General features: G+C 49.1%; 1 protein-coding gene across 1 annotated transcript in view; it reads left to right on the forward strand.

Annotated features, from left to right (window-relative positions):
- KCTD21 (potassium channel tetramerization domain containing 21) overlaps positions 1-12,495 on the forward strand; it is a 28,371-nt gene extending 15,876 nt beyond the window's left edge. The window contains exon 2 of the mRNA XM_060235011.1: positions 8,759-12,495. Within this exon, the coding sequence (XP_060090994.1) occupies positions 8,791-9,573 (783 nt within the window). The 5' untranslated portion in view covers positions 8,759-8,790 and the 3' untranslated portion in view covers positions 9,574-12,495. The remainder of the gene's footprint in view (positions 1-8,758) is intronic.
- The last annotated feature ends 3,601 nt before the right edge of the window (positions 12,496-16,096 follow it).

The raw sequence follows: 16,096 nt of genomic DNA on the forward strand, positions 1-16,096 counted from the left end.
CGGTTCTCCCAGAGAAGAGAGCTATGGCTGACCCAAGGCCATTCCAGCAGCTGTAAGTGGAGGAGTGGGGAATCAAACCCGGTTCTCCCAGATAAGAGCTATGGCTGACCCAAGGCCATTCCAGCAGCTGTAAGTGGAGGAGTGGGGAATAAAACCCGGTTCTCCCAGATAAGAGCTATGGCTGACCCAAGGCCATTCCAGCAGCTGTAAGTGGAGGAGTAGGGAATCAAACCCGGTTCTCCCAGATAAGAGAGCTCTGGCTGACCCAAGGCCATTCCAGCAGCTGTAAGTGGAGGAGTGGGGAATCAAACCCGGTTCTCCCAGATAAGAGCTATGGCTGACCCAAGGCCATTCCAGCAGCTGCAAGTGGAGGAGTGGGGAATCAAACCCGGTTCTCCCAGATAAGAGCTATGGCTGACCCAAGGCCATTCCAGCAGCTGTAAGTGGAGGAGTGGGGAATCAAACCCGGTTCTCCCAGATAAGAGCTATGGCTGACCCAAGGCCATTCCAGCAGATGCAAGTGGAGGAGTGGGGAATCAAACCCGGTTCTCCCAGATAAGAGCTATGGCTGACCCAAGGCCATTCCAGCAGCTGTAAGTGGAGGAGTGGGGAATCAAACCCGGTTCTCCCAGATAAGAGCTATGGCTGACCCAAGGCCATTCCAGCAGGTGCAAGTGGAGGAGTGGGGAATCAAACCCGGTTCTCCCAGATAAGAGCTATGGCTGACCCAAGGCCATTCCAGCAGCTGTAAGTGGAGGAGTGGGGAATCAAACCCGGTTCTCCCAGAGAAGAGAGCTATGGCTGACCCAAGGCCATTCCAGCAGCTGCAAGTGGAGGAGTGGGGAATCAAACCCGGTTCTCCCAGAGAAGAGAGCTATGGCTGACCCAAGGCCATTCCAGCAGCTGTAAGTGGAGGAGTGGGGAATCAAACCCGGTTCTCCCAGATAAGAGCTATGGCTGACCCAAGGCCATTCCAGCAGCTGCAAGTGGAGGAGTGGGGAATCAAACCCGGTTCTCCCAGATAAGAGCTATGGCTGACCCAAGGCCATTCCAGCAGCTGTAAGTGGAGGAGTGGGGAATCAAACCCGGTTCTCCCAGATAAGAGCTATGGCTGACCCAAGGCCATTCCAGCAGGTGCAAGTGGAGGAGTGGGGAATCAAACCCGGTTCTCCCAGATAAGAGCTATGGCTGACCCAAGGCCATTCCAGCAGCTGTAAGTGGAGGAGTGGGGAATCAAACCCGGTTCTCCCAGATAAGAGCTATGGCTGACCCAAGGCCATTCCAGCAGGTGCAAGTGGAGGAGTGGGGAATCAAACCCGGTTCTCCCAGATAAGAGCTATGGCTGACCCAAGGCCATTCCAGCAGCTGTAAGTGGAGGAGTGGGGAATCAAACCCGGTTCTCCCAGAGAAGAGAGCTATGGCTGACCCAAGGCCATTCCAGCAGCTGCAAGTGGAGGAGTGGGGAATCAAACCCGGTTCTCCCAGAGAAGAGAGCTATGGCTGACCCAAGGCCATTCCAGCAGCTGTAAGTGGAGGAGTGGGGAATCAAACCCGGTTCTCCCAGATAAGAGCTATGGCTGACCCAAGGCCATTCCAGCAGCTGCAAGTGGAGGAGTGGGGAATCAAACCCGGTTCTCCCAGATAAGAGCTATGGCTGACCCAAGGCCATTCCAGCAGCTGTAAGTGGAGGAGTGGGGAATCAAACCCGGTTCTCCCAGATAAGAGCTATGGCTGACCCAAGGCCATTCCAGCAGGTGCAAGTGGAGGAGTGGGGAATCAAACCCGGTTCTCCCAGATAAGAGCTATGGCTGACCCAAGGCCATTCCAGCAGCTGTAAGTGGAGGAGTGGGGAATCAAACCCGGTTCTCCCAGATAAGAGCTATGGCTGACCCAAGGCCATTCCAGCAGGTGCAAGTGGAGGAGTGGGGAATCAAACCCGGTTCTCCCAGATAAGAGCTATGGCTGACCCAAGGCCATTCCAGCAGCTGTAAGTGGAGGAGTGGGGAATCAAACCCGGTTCTCCCAGAGAAGAGAGCTATGGCTGACCCAAGGCCATTCCAGCAGCTGCAAGTGGAGGAGTGGGGAATCAAACCCGGTTCTCCCAGAGAAGAGAGCTATGGCTGACCCAAGGCCATTCCAGCAGCTGTAAGTGGAGGAGTGGGGAATCAAACCCGTTTCTCCCAGATAAGAGCTATGGCTGACCCAAGGCCATTCCAGCAGCTGCAAGTGGAGGAGTGGGGAATCAAACCCGGTTCTCCCAGATAAGAGCTATGGCTGACCCAAGGCCATTCCAGCAGCTGCAAGTGGAGGAGTGGGGAATCAAACCCGGTTCTCCCAGATAAGAGTCTGCATACTTAACCACTACACCAAACTGGCTCTTACAACAGCCCCGTAGGTTTTTCAAGGCAAGAGATGAGCAGTGGTAGTTTGCCATTGCCTGCCTCTGCGTAGCAACCCTAGACTTCCTTGATAGTATCCCATTCAAACACTGACCAAGGCCCAGGTGAGTATTTGAATGGGAGATCACCAAGGAAGCCCAGGGCTGCTAGGCAGAGGCAGGCAATAGCCAACCACCTCTGATCGTTTCTTGCCTTGAGAACACTATGGGATTATGTCGGCTGCAACTTGACCACAGTTTCCACCACCATGGCAACATATACCAAGACATCTAGATCAGGGGCATCAAACATGGAGTTTGGGGGCCGAATCGGGTCCCTAGAGGGCTCCTATCAGGCCCCCGAGCAACTGGCTGTCATCTGCTCCCTTCTCTCTTGCTTCCTTCTGCATCACAGCTTGCTTTGCTCAACTGCACAGGAGCTACAGAGCAAAACCTCTGTTTTCTCCATTGGCTGAGGCTCCTCTCTTGGGAAGGAAAGGAAGGAGAGGAATAGCTTGCTTTGCCAGGCTCTCTCAGTCGCACAGCGGAGCTACTGAGCCAAACCTCTCTTCCTTCTATTGGCTGAGGCTCCCCCCCACCCAAGTCCACTGGGGAAGGAAGGAAAGAGCCAGAGCTTCCTTTGCCCAGTCCCCTGGATCCCGTGGGAGAAATACAAAGAAAGCACCTTTAAGACCAATGAGTGCTCATGTTTTAAGTTTTTTAAAAATGTATATTTGTTTGTCTGTGTCCTTTATAAAGTTTATATCTCTGCTACCTCATCTTGAATAGGTACACACATGGCCCAGCCTGACATGGCCCAGCCCCACAAGGTCTCATTTATGTCATATCCGTCCCTCATTAAAAAATGCGTTTGACATCCCTGTGGCTGCTGAGTGAGTTTAAAATGCAATCTCTTGTGAAAAATTAGGCATCTGAGGATCCAGGTATTTCAAAAATAACAGCAGCAAGTTCCTAATGTTAATGGATACAAAAACATGAGGGCCAAAATCTGTGAGTGGAATTGAGGGGGGGGGATTGACAAGAGGGGGTTAGATAAAAATATGGAGCAGAGGTCCATCAGTGGCTATTAGCCACAGTGTGTGTGTGTGTGTGTGTGTGTGTATTTTTGGCCGCTGTGTGACACAGAATGTTGGTCTGGATGGGCCATCAGCCTGATCTAACATGGCTTCTCTTATGTTCTTATGTGACACAGAGTGTTGGACTGGATGGGCCATTGGCCTGATCCAACATGGCTTCTCTTATGTTCTTATGTGACACAGAGTGTTGGACTGGATGGGCCATTGGCCTGATCCAACATGGCTTCTCTTATGTTCTTATGTGACACAGAGTGTTGGACTGGATGGGCCATTGGCCTGATCCAACATGGCTTCTCTTATGTTCTTATGTGACACAGAGTGTTGGACTGGATGGGCCATTGGCCTGATCCAACATGGCTTCTCTTATGTTCTTATGTGACACAGAGTGTTGGACTGGATGGGCCATTGGCCTGATCCAACATGGCTTCTCTTATGTTCTTATGTGACACAGAGTGTTGGGCTGGATGGGCCACTGGCCTGATCCAAAATGGCTTCCCTTATGTTCTTATGTGACACAGAGTGTTGGACTGGATGGGCCATTGGCCTGATCCAACATGGCTTCTCTGATGTTCTTATGTGACACAGAGTGTTGGGCTGGATGGGCCACTGGCCTGATCCAAAATGGCTTCCCTTATGTTCTTATGTGACACAGAGTGTTGGACTGGATGGGCCATTGGCCTGATCCAACATGGCTTCTCTTATGTTCTTATGTTCTGCTATGCACTAGAAGTGTTCCATTGCTCACAAAGAGTTTCCCAGATTTTCTAGATTCCTTATCCATATACCACTGTTGCCCAACGCTTGTTTCTAAATCCTTCTTTATAAGCCCACAATGGAGAGAACAAATCCTGTTGGTACCTGCCGTACCGGACTGCTTGCAGGTAAAAGGCGGGTAGATAAGGAAGAAGAGAAGGCGTCAAAGGGAACAGGCTATTAAAAGCGGTTATCTGAAGAGGTGAGCAGTGGCTCTCAAAAGCTCACACCCTGCCACAAATTTTGTTAGTCTTTAAGGTACTACTGGACTCTTACTCTTTTCTAAGGCTATTAACTGGGGAGGAGTTGGTGAATTTAGGCAAAGGCGTGTGTGGGTAGAAAGGTAAAGGTAGTCCCCTGTGCAAGCGCCAGTCGTTTCCGACTCTGGGGTGACGTCGCATCACGACGTTTTCACAGCAGACTTTTTACGGGATGCTTTGCCATTGCTTTCCCCAGTCATCTACACTTTCCCTCCAGCAAGCTGGGTGCTCATTTGACCAACCTTGGAAAGATGGAAGCCTGAGTCAACCTTGATTGCCGTAATTGCATCACTAGGAAGACACAGAACGAGTAAACGGTGGCAAATAAAGGATGCTACATCTGTTGAAATGGACTGGATCAAGGAGACGGGGGTGTAGTAGTTGGAAATCGACCTAATAATATTCATTAAGTAGTTCACCTTTTAAACTGGACCTGCTGGTGGACCTCTGGATAGCACCTGGGTTTTGGCCCCTGTGTGACACAGTGTTGGACTGGATGGGCCATTGGCCTGATCCAACATGGCTTCTCTTATGTGACACAGAGTGTTGGACTGGATGGGCCATTGGCCTGATCCAACGTGGCTTCTCTTATGTTCTTATGTGACACAGGGTGTTGGACTGGATGGGCCATTGGCCTGATCCAACATGGCTTCTCTTACGTTCTTATGTGACACAGAGTGTTGGACTGGATGGGCCACTGGCCTGATCCAACATGGCTTCTCTTATGTGATACAGAGTGTTGGACTGGATGGGCCATTGGCCTGATCCAACATGGCTTCTTTTATGTTCTTATGTGACACAGAGTGTTGGACTGGATGGGCCATTGGCCTGATCCAACATGGCTTGTCTTGTGTTCTTATGTGATACAGAGTGTTGGACTGGATGGGCCACTGGCCTGATCCATCATGGCTTCTCTTATGTTCTTATGTGACACAGAGTGTTGGGCTGGATGGGCCATTGGCCTGATCCAACATGGCTTCTCTTATAAGAACATAAGAGAAGCCATGTTGGATCAGGCCAATGGCCCATCCAGTCCAACATTCTGTGTCACACAGCAGCCAAATATATACACACACACACACACACACTGTGGCTAATAGCCACTGATGGACCTCTGCTCCATATTTTTATCTAACCCCCTCTTGAAGGTGGCTATGCTTGTGGCCGCCACCACCTCCTGTGGCAGTGAATTCCACATGTTAATCTCCCTATGGGTGAAGAAGTACTTCCTTTTATCCGTTTTAACCTGTCTGCTCAGCAATTTCATAGAATGCCCACGAGTTCTTATGTGACTCAGAGTGTTGGACTGGATGGGTCATTGGCGTGATCCAACATGGCTTCTCTTATGTTCTTAAACTGGGAAGGGGCTGTTATCTTCTTGTCTGCTATCCCGTGCAGGAGTGATTGATTTACCTCACTTATACCCCTCCTTCCTCCCCAATAGGGGCCCTAGGTGTCTTAGAATCACAGAATCAGAGAATTGGAAGGTACCTCCAGGGCAGGCCTCAGATCCAGCAGGAGCTCACAGGAGCACAGCTCCTGAACCTTTCTGAGGTTCCCCCTCTTCCTCCCCACCTACTTTGTCCATTGAATAGTAAGTGCAGCCGCATAACAATCCCTGGATTAGGGCAGCGGGCAGCTAGCCAGCCACCAGGGGCTTTACCACACCCCCAGCAGCCCTCATTAACTCTTGGAGAAGCCCACACCACCCTCTCTCCACTTCTTATATGATTTTGGGTAGTGTGTGGCTTGCTGGCCTTTTGACTGTGGAGGTGGGTGGCCAAGGAGAGCCCCAGGTGAGTGAGGCCTGCTTGGGCTGGCTGGATCTCTAGCCAGCCCAAGCAGACCTCGCTCGCCTGTGGCTCTCCTTTCTTGTGTCGGGTTGCTTTTGGCTGGGGGGCATATGCTAATGAGTTATGCTGATGAACTCCGCCACCTATTTTTCTACAAAACGACCCCTGCTCCAGGGCCATGTAGTCCAGGGGTGGCCAACGCTAGCTCTCCAGATGTTTTTTGCCTACAACGCCCATCAGCCTCAGCCATTGGCCATGCTGGCTGGGGCTGATGGGAGTTGTAGGCAAAAAACATCTGGAGAGTTACCGTTGGCCACCCCTGATCTAGTCCAACCCCCCTGCACAATGCAGGAACTGCACAAATATCTCCCCCATGTACCCCCTTCCTGCCCTCCTCCTCGTGCTCTGCCTAAATTCGCAGGATCCTCATTGCTGTCAGATGGCCATCTAGCCTCTGTTTGAAAACCTCCAAGGAAGGAGAGCCCACCACCTCCCGAGGAAGCCTGTTCCACTGAGGAACCGCTCTAAACTCACAGATCTCTCTCTCTCTCTCTCTCTCTCGGCTTGGCTTTGCGAACAAAGATTTAAGAAGGGTGCAATAGTCCACGTCTGCTGCAGGCTCGCTGGTGGCTGACAAGACCAATGCGGGACAGGCAGGTCCGGCCACAGTGGCTGCAGGGAAAAGTCTGATTTAGGGTTGGTGCTGTAGCAGTGCGATTCTTCCTCAATCTCCTTTTGTCTTCAAGACCAGCTATGCGTGCGTTCTCAAAGGAAGAGACAGCCTGGTGGATGGTGTGCCTCCATGCTTTGCGATCTGAGGCTAGGTCAGACCACTGGTGATGGTTGATGCGACAGGTGCCAAGGGATTTCTTCAAGGAGTCCTTGTACCTCTTTGGTGCCCCTCTATTTCGAGGATCCTCACTGCTGTCAGATGGCCATCTAGCCTCTGTTTAAAAACCTCCAAGGAAGGAGAGCCCACCACCTCCCCAGGAAGCCTGTTCCACTGAGGAACCGCTCTAACAGTCAGGAAGTTCTTCCTCACGTTGAGCCGGAAACTCTTTTGATTTCATTTCAACCCGTTACATCTTTCTCCTCTCTTCCGTTTTATCTTCAAAACCAACCCGTGAGGTAAGTTAGGCTGAGTGTGTGTGAGAGGTCACCCAGCAATATTCCATACCAGAGTGGCAATTCAAACTTGCTTCTCCCATATTCTAGTGCAGGGGTGGCCAAACTGCGACTCGGGAACCACGTGTGGCTCTTTCACACATACTGTGTGGCTCTCAAAGCCCCCACTGCCCAGTCAGCCAGCTTGGAGAAGCCATTTGTCTCTTTATCTATCTATCTATCTATCTATCTATCTATCTATCTATCTATCTATCTATCTATCTATCTATCTATCTATCTATCTATCTATCTATCTATCTATCTATCTATCTATCTATCTATCTATCTACATATCTATCTATCTGAGATTTATATCCCGCCCTTCCCACCAGGTGGCTCAGGGCGGCTTACAACATAAATCACTTTTCTAAGCCAGCCGGTGGCTTGGAGAAGGCATTAAAGTTAAAGTTTCTTTCTTTCCACCTCTCCCTCCCTCATCTATTTGCCTTCCTGGATGACCCTCGGGGTCCCTTCCAGCTCTGTGTTTCTGTGGTTCCAGAATGCGGCGGCACAAGTCCTGACGGGAACACCATGGACAGTACACATTCTACCTGTGCTGCATCAGCTACACTGGCTTCCAACTGAGTACCATGTTAGTTTCAAGGTTCTGGTTATGACCTTGAGCGGTCTGGGACTGACATATCTATGGGACCACCTCCTCCACTATGTCCCTTGAAGAGCACTACACTCTACTGGTCAAAATCTACTGGTGATCCCCGGCCCTAAAGAGGTCCAGCTGTCCTCAACGAGGGCCAGGACTTTTTCAGTCTTGACCCCAACCTGTTGAAACTCTCTGCCGGAAGACACTAGGGCCCTGTGGGATCCTTTACAATTCCGCAGGGCCTTCAAAGCAGAGATGTTCCGCCAGGCTTTTGTTTGAGGACAGTGACGGCTGCTGGGCTGGCACCCCCCTTCTCCCCTCTACTTAAGGGGGGAGCTGCTCCTAATGCCTGGAAAGCAGAATTACAGCACGGGACGGTGGCTCAGTGGTAGAGCATCTGCTTGGGAAGCAGAAGGTCCCAGGTTCAATCCCTGGCATCTCCAAAAAGGTCTGATTCAGTATAAGGCAGCTTCATATGTTCATTATAAAGTATGTTAATTGGGTTGCAGCTGTTTTAAATTACTGGTTTTATTGACTTTATGTGTACCATTTGTTGTACGTCGCCTAGAGCCCGGCATTGGCCGGGGTGAGGCGATTCATAAGTTTAATAAATAATAATAATTAATGAACTCAAGAGTATTTTGTACCTCCAACCCTAAACAAATGACATGATTTGATTTTGTTGGTTATCTGTTGTCCTTTTCCCTCCCCAGGACGTTTCCTGAAGCTGTCCCGTTAACGCACCATGTCAGAGCCCATCACGCTCAACGTTGGTGGGAAGCTGTACACCACGTCGCTGTCCACCTTGACCAGTTTCCCAGACTCCATGCTGGGCGCCATGTTCAGCGGGAAAATGCCAACCAAGAGGGACAGCCAAGGCAACTGCTTCATCGACAGAGACGGGAAGGTCTTCCGCTATATCCTCAACTTCCTGAGGACCTCTCACCTGGACCTCCCCGAGGACTTCCAAGAAATGGGCCTCCTGCGGCGGGAAGCGGATTTTTACCAGGTGCAACCATTGATTGAGGCCTTGCAGGAGAAGGAGGTGGAGCTCTCGAAAGCGGAGAAGAACGCTATGCTCAACATCACCCTGGATCAGAGGACTCAGACGGTTCACTTCACCGTCCGGGAAGCCCCGCAGATCTACAGTCTGTCCTCGTCCAACATGGAAGTGTTTAGCGCCCACATTTTCAGCACCTCTAGCTTGTTCTTGAAGCTGCTGGGCTCCAAACTGTACTACTGTTTCAACGGCAACCTATCATCGATATCGAGCTACTTGCAGGATCCTTACCATGTCACCTTGGACTGGGTGGCGAGCGTGGAGGGCCTACCAGAGGAGGAGTACACCAGGCAAAACTTGAAGAGGTTGTGGGTCCTGCCGTCCAAGAAGCAAATTAACACTTTCCAGGTGTTTGTGGAGGAGGTCTTGAAAATCGCCATGAGCGACGGGTTTTGCGTCGACTCCTCTCACCCGCACGCCTCGGATTTCATGAATAATAAGATTATCCGACTCATTCGGTACAAGTAGACTCATTATCTCTGACCTCTCGTTCCTCTGTAACTATACCGATGTGTCACAGTGATACCTTGACACACAGTTATGTATTCACACTCCATGAAATGCCATGCTAATCTGAATCTCTAACGGGGTTCACTAACCTAGGCAGAAACTCTAGAACCGGGAGGGGTAATAAACCTATACGAGTAGGTCATGCAAGGGAACTGATCGTCTCCATTAGGCTTCATGGGGATTTTGGGCCCCATTTGCGCTGGTTCCCGTTCCTCCAAGGAGCATTACGGGGAAGCGCCTTGTTCGTTATTTCACTGCGGTGTTGGCACCGGCTATGACGTCCAGATTTATGAGGGGAAGGAAACAGCGTGTGCTTCTTTCTTCTCTTTTGCGGGATTGATGCCGCCGTGCCCTGGCAGACAAAAGATTGAAGTCAGGGCAGGAGTTATGGTGAGGAACACATGTACTTGTAGTATAATAAATGCGCCCACGTCTGCTTTGGAAAAAATCAGCAATTCTGATAGTTTACGTAAAGATTCCGCTAAAAATGTGACTCGCTTTAACCTCTCTGCCTCAGCTTTCTCAGTGGACAACGAAGTACCAGAAAAGATCAGTCGGGAGGCTCAAATTGGGGATCTAGGTGTTGCATAGCAATTAATGAGATCACGAGTGGTAGAGACTCTTGAAATAGGCACGTCGTGATAATCACTAGAGTAGATTCCCTCTTCTGTTACATTGTACCTCCCCTGGCACACGGACAGAAAATCGCTCTTGCGTTCTGGAGAGCATCAGTTTTGACTTTACGTTCTTTTGAACCTGGCCACCAGGGGTGGAATTCTAGCAGGAGCTCCTTTGCATATTAGGCCACACACCCTTGATGTAGCCAATCCTCCAAGAGCTTACAAGGCTTCTTTTTGTAAGCTCTTGGAGGATTGGCTACATCAGGGGTTTGCGGCCTAATATGCAAAGGAGCGCCTGCTAGAATTCCACCCCTGCTGGCCATTAATCATTACTATGTTTAAGCCGGGTAGAGGAAATGTCCCACCACAACTGATATATCCCCTGTGATCAAAAAATGGGACATGTCTCAATTGATGTCAATCTGCCTGCTTTTTTCTCGCCCCCCGCCCACCAAGTAGAAAGGTGTTAGTAACCTTCAAATTTTACAAACAGCGTGCGTGAATAATATAGATCTAGTTAAATCCTGATGTGGTTTTGGAGTCTAATTTTATCACCTTCCCTTAGAATTGCCCCTGCTGTTTTAATGTTCCCCTGCGGTACTTTTCACCACACTTGATTTCTGTTGCTTCTCTTCGGTGACTTCCTTCTGCTTGGGTGTCAACATGACCAAAAAAGTTCCCCCTTCCTTGTCTGGTCCCCGTACCTTTTCTGAAGGCGACGTCTCATGCCTCTTTCAAACATGGTGGACAATGTGCAAGTCTGGCACATCTCTATGCCAACATCCTGATGAACTCCAAAGAAATGTTAAGTCACAGGCTTCACCTGTGGCACAGGTGTGTGGGAGAGATCACAAGACTTATCCATAAAGTCCAGGGCTTTTTGTTGTTGCAGGAACTCTTTGCATATTAGGCCACACCCCCTTGATGTAGCCAATCCTCCTGGAGCTTACAGTAGGTCCTGTGCTAAGAGCCCTGGAAGCTCTTGGAGGATTGGCTACATCAGGGGGTATGGCCTAATATGCAAAGCAGTTCCTGCTACAAGAAAAGCCCTGTTATAGCAGTGGAACCACCATGAAAGTTGATGCTGTGAACTGACCCTTAAGGCTACCACGTCTGAGTAGAGAATGAGGCGATGCCATAATCCATTTGATTTAAACGAAACCAAGGATAAGCGTGAAGTGTAGAGAGAAGTGGAGGAGTTAACTGTCGGTGACAACTGACCTAGAGAAAACAAAATGCAATTTGCAATTCACTTAATTCTTGCTAAGGTGCTAAAACCTTTCTCTGGCCTGTGCAGTTTTGGAATGCAAGTGGGAACGCAGCTGATAATATCCTTTTAAGAAAAGGAAAAGAACACCTCCTGCATAAAGAAAACCAGCATCTCAGGGAGACGGCTAGGCCCTTCTTCCTCCCAACTACTTTTCTGCATACAGAGGACTTTGAAACAAAGCAATGATCAAGTCGGTCCCCTACCCGCCATTTGAAGTGGTACAGTCCTGACAGAGGTCAACTATTTCGGTGGCCACGTTGGCGAAGCGCAAACTAATAACGCAAAGAACTCCAGTTGTAAAATGACGTGCCTTCGTCAAGTTTTGAATAATTGCACAAGGGTTGTGGTGGCAGGAGATGACACGTTAGAAGCACTCCGAATAGCGGGAGCTCATAGTGACGCCGTCCTAGGGCAGCATGCCCCGTCGTTACCGTTGCTTCCAATAATTTTAGCCAAGCCGATTTGTTGCAGGGCAACTGTTCTTGGGAAAGCACTGAGTTCACCATGGCCTGGAAAACTGTCAAAAATATGGTTCGGGCCACGAGACAGGAAACTTTGCCCCATCAAAGCCTCCTCCAGAACCAGGGGTGGAATTCTAGCAGGAGCTCCTTTGCATATTAGGCCACACACCTCTGATGTAGCCAATCCTCCAAGACCTTACAAGGCTCTTTTTGTAAGCTCTTGGAGGTTCGGCTACATCAGGGGGCGTGGCCTAATGTGCAATGGCGCCCCTGCTAGAATTTCACCCCTGGCCAGAACAATCACCATCCACTACTAAATCTTTGTTTCGACGGTGTGTCTGAGCTGCTTTTCTGAATTAGTCGTTACCCACTCATGATGCTAGGTGCGTCGCTGCTGTGGAAAGACTGTGGGTGCCATTCAGTTTCGATGTCTGTTATTGCACAAATACAGGTTCTGTGAGACACGGAATGGGAGCATTTGGGGTCTCACAGATGTTTACAAAATAAATTGACTTGATAACTTTGGAAACGCGTCTCTGAGAATTCAAAATGTGTTTAAGAGGGACTGTGACTTCCCACGGGTGGTTTGGGATTGGAAGACTGCTTAAAACTCCCTGCTACAAGTCTGACAGCATAGTGTGAAATGTAGTAAATAATCTCAGCTTCTGACAAGATAGCATTTCTTTCTCTATACATTTTAGACCATCCTTTCTCCAAGGTGCTGAACTTGTAGTGTAGCGGTCCCCAACCTTTTTGGTACAGGGGCTGGTTTTGTGGAAGACAATTTCTCCACAGACTGGTGTGAGGGTGTGGGGGGAGGCGATGGTTTTGGGATGATATAGTTGTGTATTTTATTTTTATTCGTTTGGTGTGGTGGTTAAGTGTGCGGACTCTTCACTCCTCCACTTGCAGCTGCTGGAATTGTTGTATGTAGCTTTGTTGTATGAGAGCTTGGGTCAGCCATAGCTCTCACAGAGTTGTCCTTGAAAGGGCAGCTTCTGGGGAGAGCTCTTTCAGCCCCACCCACCTCACAGGGTGTCTGTTGTGTGTGGGGGGGAGAAGGTAAAGGAGATTGTGAGGTGCTCTGAGACTCTGAAATTCAGAGTGGGGGGCAGGATATAAATCCAATGTTGTCGTCTTATTATTATTACTACATTGCAATGTATAATGAAATAATTATACAACTCACAGCCCGGTTGCTAACAGGCCACAGACTGGTACTGGTCCACGGACTGGGTGTTGGGGACCGCTGACGTAGTGTACATGTTTTCCCTATCACTCCCAGTTTGGTGTAGTGGTTAAGTGCGTGGACTCTTATCTGGGAGAACCGGGTTTGATTCCCCACTCCTCCACTTGCAGCTGCTAGCATGGCCTTGGGTCAGCCATAGCTCTGAAAGGAGTTGTCCTTGAAAGGGCAGCTGCTGTGAGAGCCCTCTCAGCCCTACCTACCTCACAGGGTGTCTGTTGTGGGGGAGGAAGGGAAAGGAGACTCAGAGTATAGGGTGGGATATAAATCCAATATCCTCTTCTTCCCCACCCTCATGATGCCTTAACTCTAGATACCTTAGATACTGATCCAGCAGTTCTGATGTTCTTAGGAAGGCCTCAGCCTCTGTGCCCTGTTGTTGGCCCTCCAGAGGAACCGGCTGGCCACTATGTGAGACAATGCTGGACTAGATGGACCACTGGTCTGGTTCAGCAGGGCTTTTCTGATGTTCTCAGGAAGGCCTCAGCCTCTCTGACCTGCTGTTGGCCCTCCAGGGGAACTGGTAGACCACTCTGTGAGACAGAATGCTGGACCGGATGGACCACTGGGCTGATTGAGCAGAACTAAGTTCTTGAGGTGTTTTCTGCTCCTGTTCGAAATCGATGAGCTTTTTGCTGCACCGATGGGGAGTCCCCTGAGTAGCTTTGTCTGTGGACTTTGAGCTGCTCTTGGCATTCCAAGCCCATGAAGCATGTTCTGTCCTTCTAGTGGCAGGGTTTTGTGAGGGGAGGGATCTTTCTGGTTCATTTGTATTTTTCTGCTTACATGGGGAGCTCTCTGTGCATGTAGACACCACTATCTTGAATGGCGGTGCTGTGATAAATTAACACTAACAGCAGAAATAACTACCGTATGTTTTGCGCACACAGTGAAGTTGCATTCATTTATACTGGGGCTGCCCTCTGGGAGCAGGGTGGCTAGTAGGGTTGCCAATCCCCAGGTGGGGGCAGGGGATCCCCCGGTTTGGAGGCGCTCCCCCTGCTTCAGGGTCATCAGAAAGCGGGGGGGGGGGAGGGAAATGTCTTCTGGGAACTCTGTTATTCCCTATGGAGATTTATTCCCATAGAAAATCATGGAGAATTGATCCGCAGGTATCTGGGGTTCTGGAGGGGCTGTTTTTGGGGTAGAGGCACCAAATTTTCAGTATAGTATCTAGTGCCTCTCCCCAAAATACCCCCCAAGTTTCAAAAAGATTGGACCAGGGGATCCAATTCTGTGAGCCCCAAAAGAAGGTGCCCCTATCCATTATTTCCTATGGAAGGAAGGCATTGAAAAGGTGTGCCATCCCTTTAAATGTGATGGCCAGAACTCCCTTTGGAGTTCAATTATGCTTGTCACAGCCTTGATCTTGGCTCCACCCCTAATGTCTCCTGGCCCCACCCCCAAAGTCTCCTGGCTCCACCCCCCAAAGTCCCCAGATATTTCTTGAATTGGACTTGACAACCCTAGTGGCTAGTTCTAGGTTAGGAAAGACCTGGAGATTTAGTGGGTGGAGCAGGAGTAGGGTTATCAATTCCAGATTGGTGAATTCCTGGAGAGTTGGGGAGGGCGGGGTTTGGTCCAAAAGGAACCAGGAGATCTCCAGCCTGGAGATAACCATGTCAACAAAGCTACATACAACAATTCAATGCACTTCCAGATATTATATAACAAAAACTATTTCTGAATTCGTTCAATTTCAATATAGATATTAATCACAGCAACGATAAATAGAGTAGTAATACAAATTCAGTCACTATTTGTTTAAATTCAGCCACTTCATTTAAGGATACAGAGTCCACAAGATGAAAAATGTCTTTTTTCTTCGGTACAGAAGTACCCAACAGGTACAGACAGTTCCTCCAGGGTAGGAACGAGCTTCAGAATTAAAGTGACACGCTTCCTAGGTTAAATGGGCTTCTGTTTCGGTCGATCCTTCATCTGACGATCTTTTTTCTAGAACTAATATAAAAATACCATTACAAGTACTTAACATATATCACAAAATTACTCACACCGACTGAAAAACAAAAGCAAAAAATGCAACTCACCCAGTGCTCCGTATACGAAATGCAAGCAATAGTCAAATTCATTCACTGGGCACAAGCTGTTCTCCTAATTTACGTTACCGGTAAATACAACCAGGAACTAAATACAAACATTTTCTATATTCAAATCCATCAACACTCGTTTTTTTTTAAAAAAAAATTTCCCCAGAAAATGCATTCTAAACACCCATTTTACCTAGGAAACCTATTCCGTGTTTTTCACTTATTTACCACCACCTGGAGGTTGGCAACCCAAAGGCATTATACCCTCCAGCGGTTCCTCCCCAATCCTCATCCTCCCAATGCTCCCTCCCCAACTTTCCAGGAATTTCCCAATTGGGTTGCCAGCCACCAGGTGGGGCCTGGAGATCTCCATTTTTACAACTGATCTCCAACTGGCAGAGAGCAGCTCCCCTGGAGAAAATGGCTGCTTGGAAGGGTGGAGTCTATGGCACTGTACCCTGTTGAGGCCTCTCCTGGATCCACCCCCCAAAGTCTCCAGGTACTTCCCAACACAAACCTGGCAACCCTATCTGGAATTGATAACCCTACTATATTTATTTTATTTATTCCGTCTCTCTCCGCAATGGGAAACCAAAGCAGCCCACATATCAGTCCAATGTAATAGACGTAATATGGTAAATAAATACTAAATACTTCGTTCTCTCCATGTTGTCCTCACAACAACCCAGTGAGGTAGGCAGGGCTGAGAGTAATTTCCATTTATATCAGTTGTGCTTACTTCATATTCAACACTCTTAATTGTAAATAATAATATATACAGAGGTGGGTTGCTCTCTCCCCCTCCCTCCATGCCGATGGAACACATAGCAGGG

This window comes from Heteronotia binoei, chromosome 3, assembly GCF_032191835.1.
Source record: "Heteronotia binoei isolate CCM8104 ecotype False Entrance Well chromosome 3, APGP_CSIRO_Hbin_v1, whole genome shotgun sequence".
NCBI classification, from domain to species: Eukaryota; Metazoa; Chordata; class Lepidosauria; order Squamata; family Gekkonidae; genus Heteronotia; species Heteronotia binoei.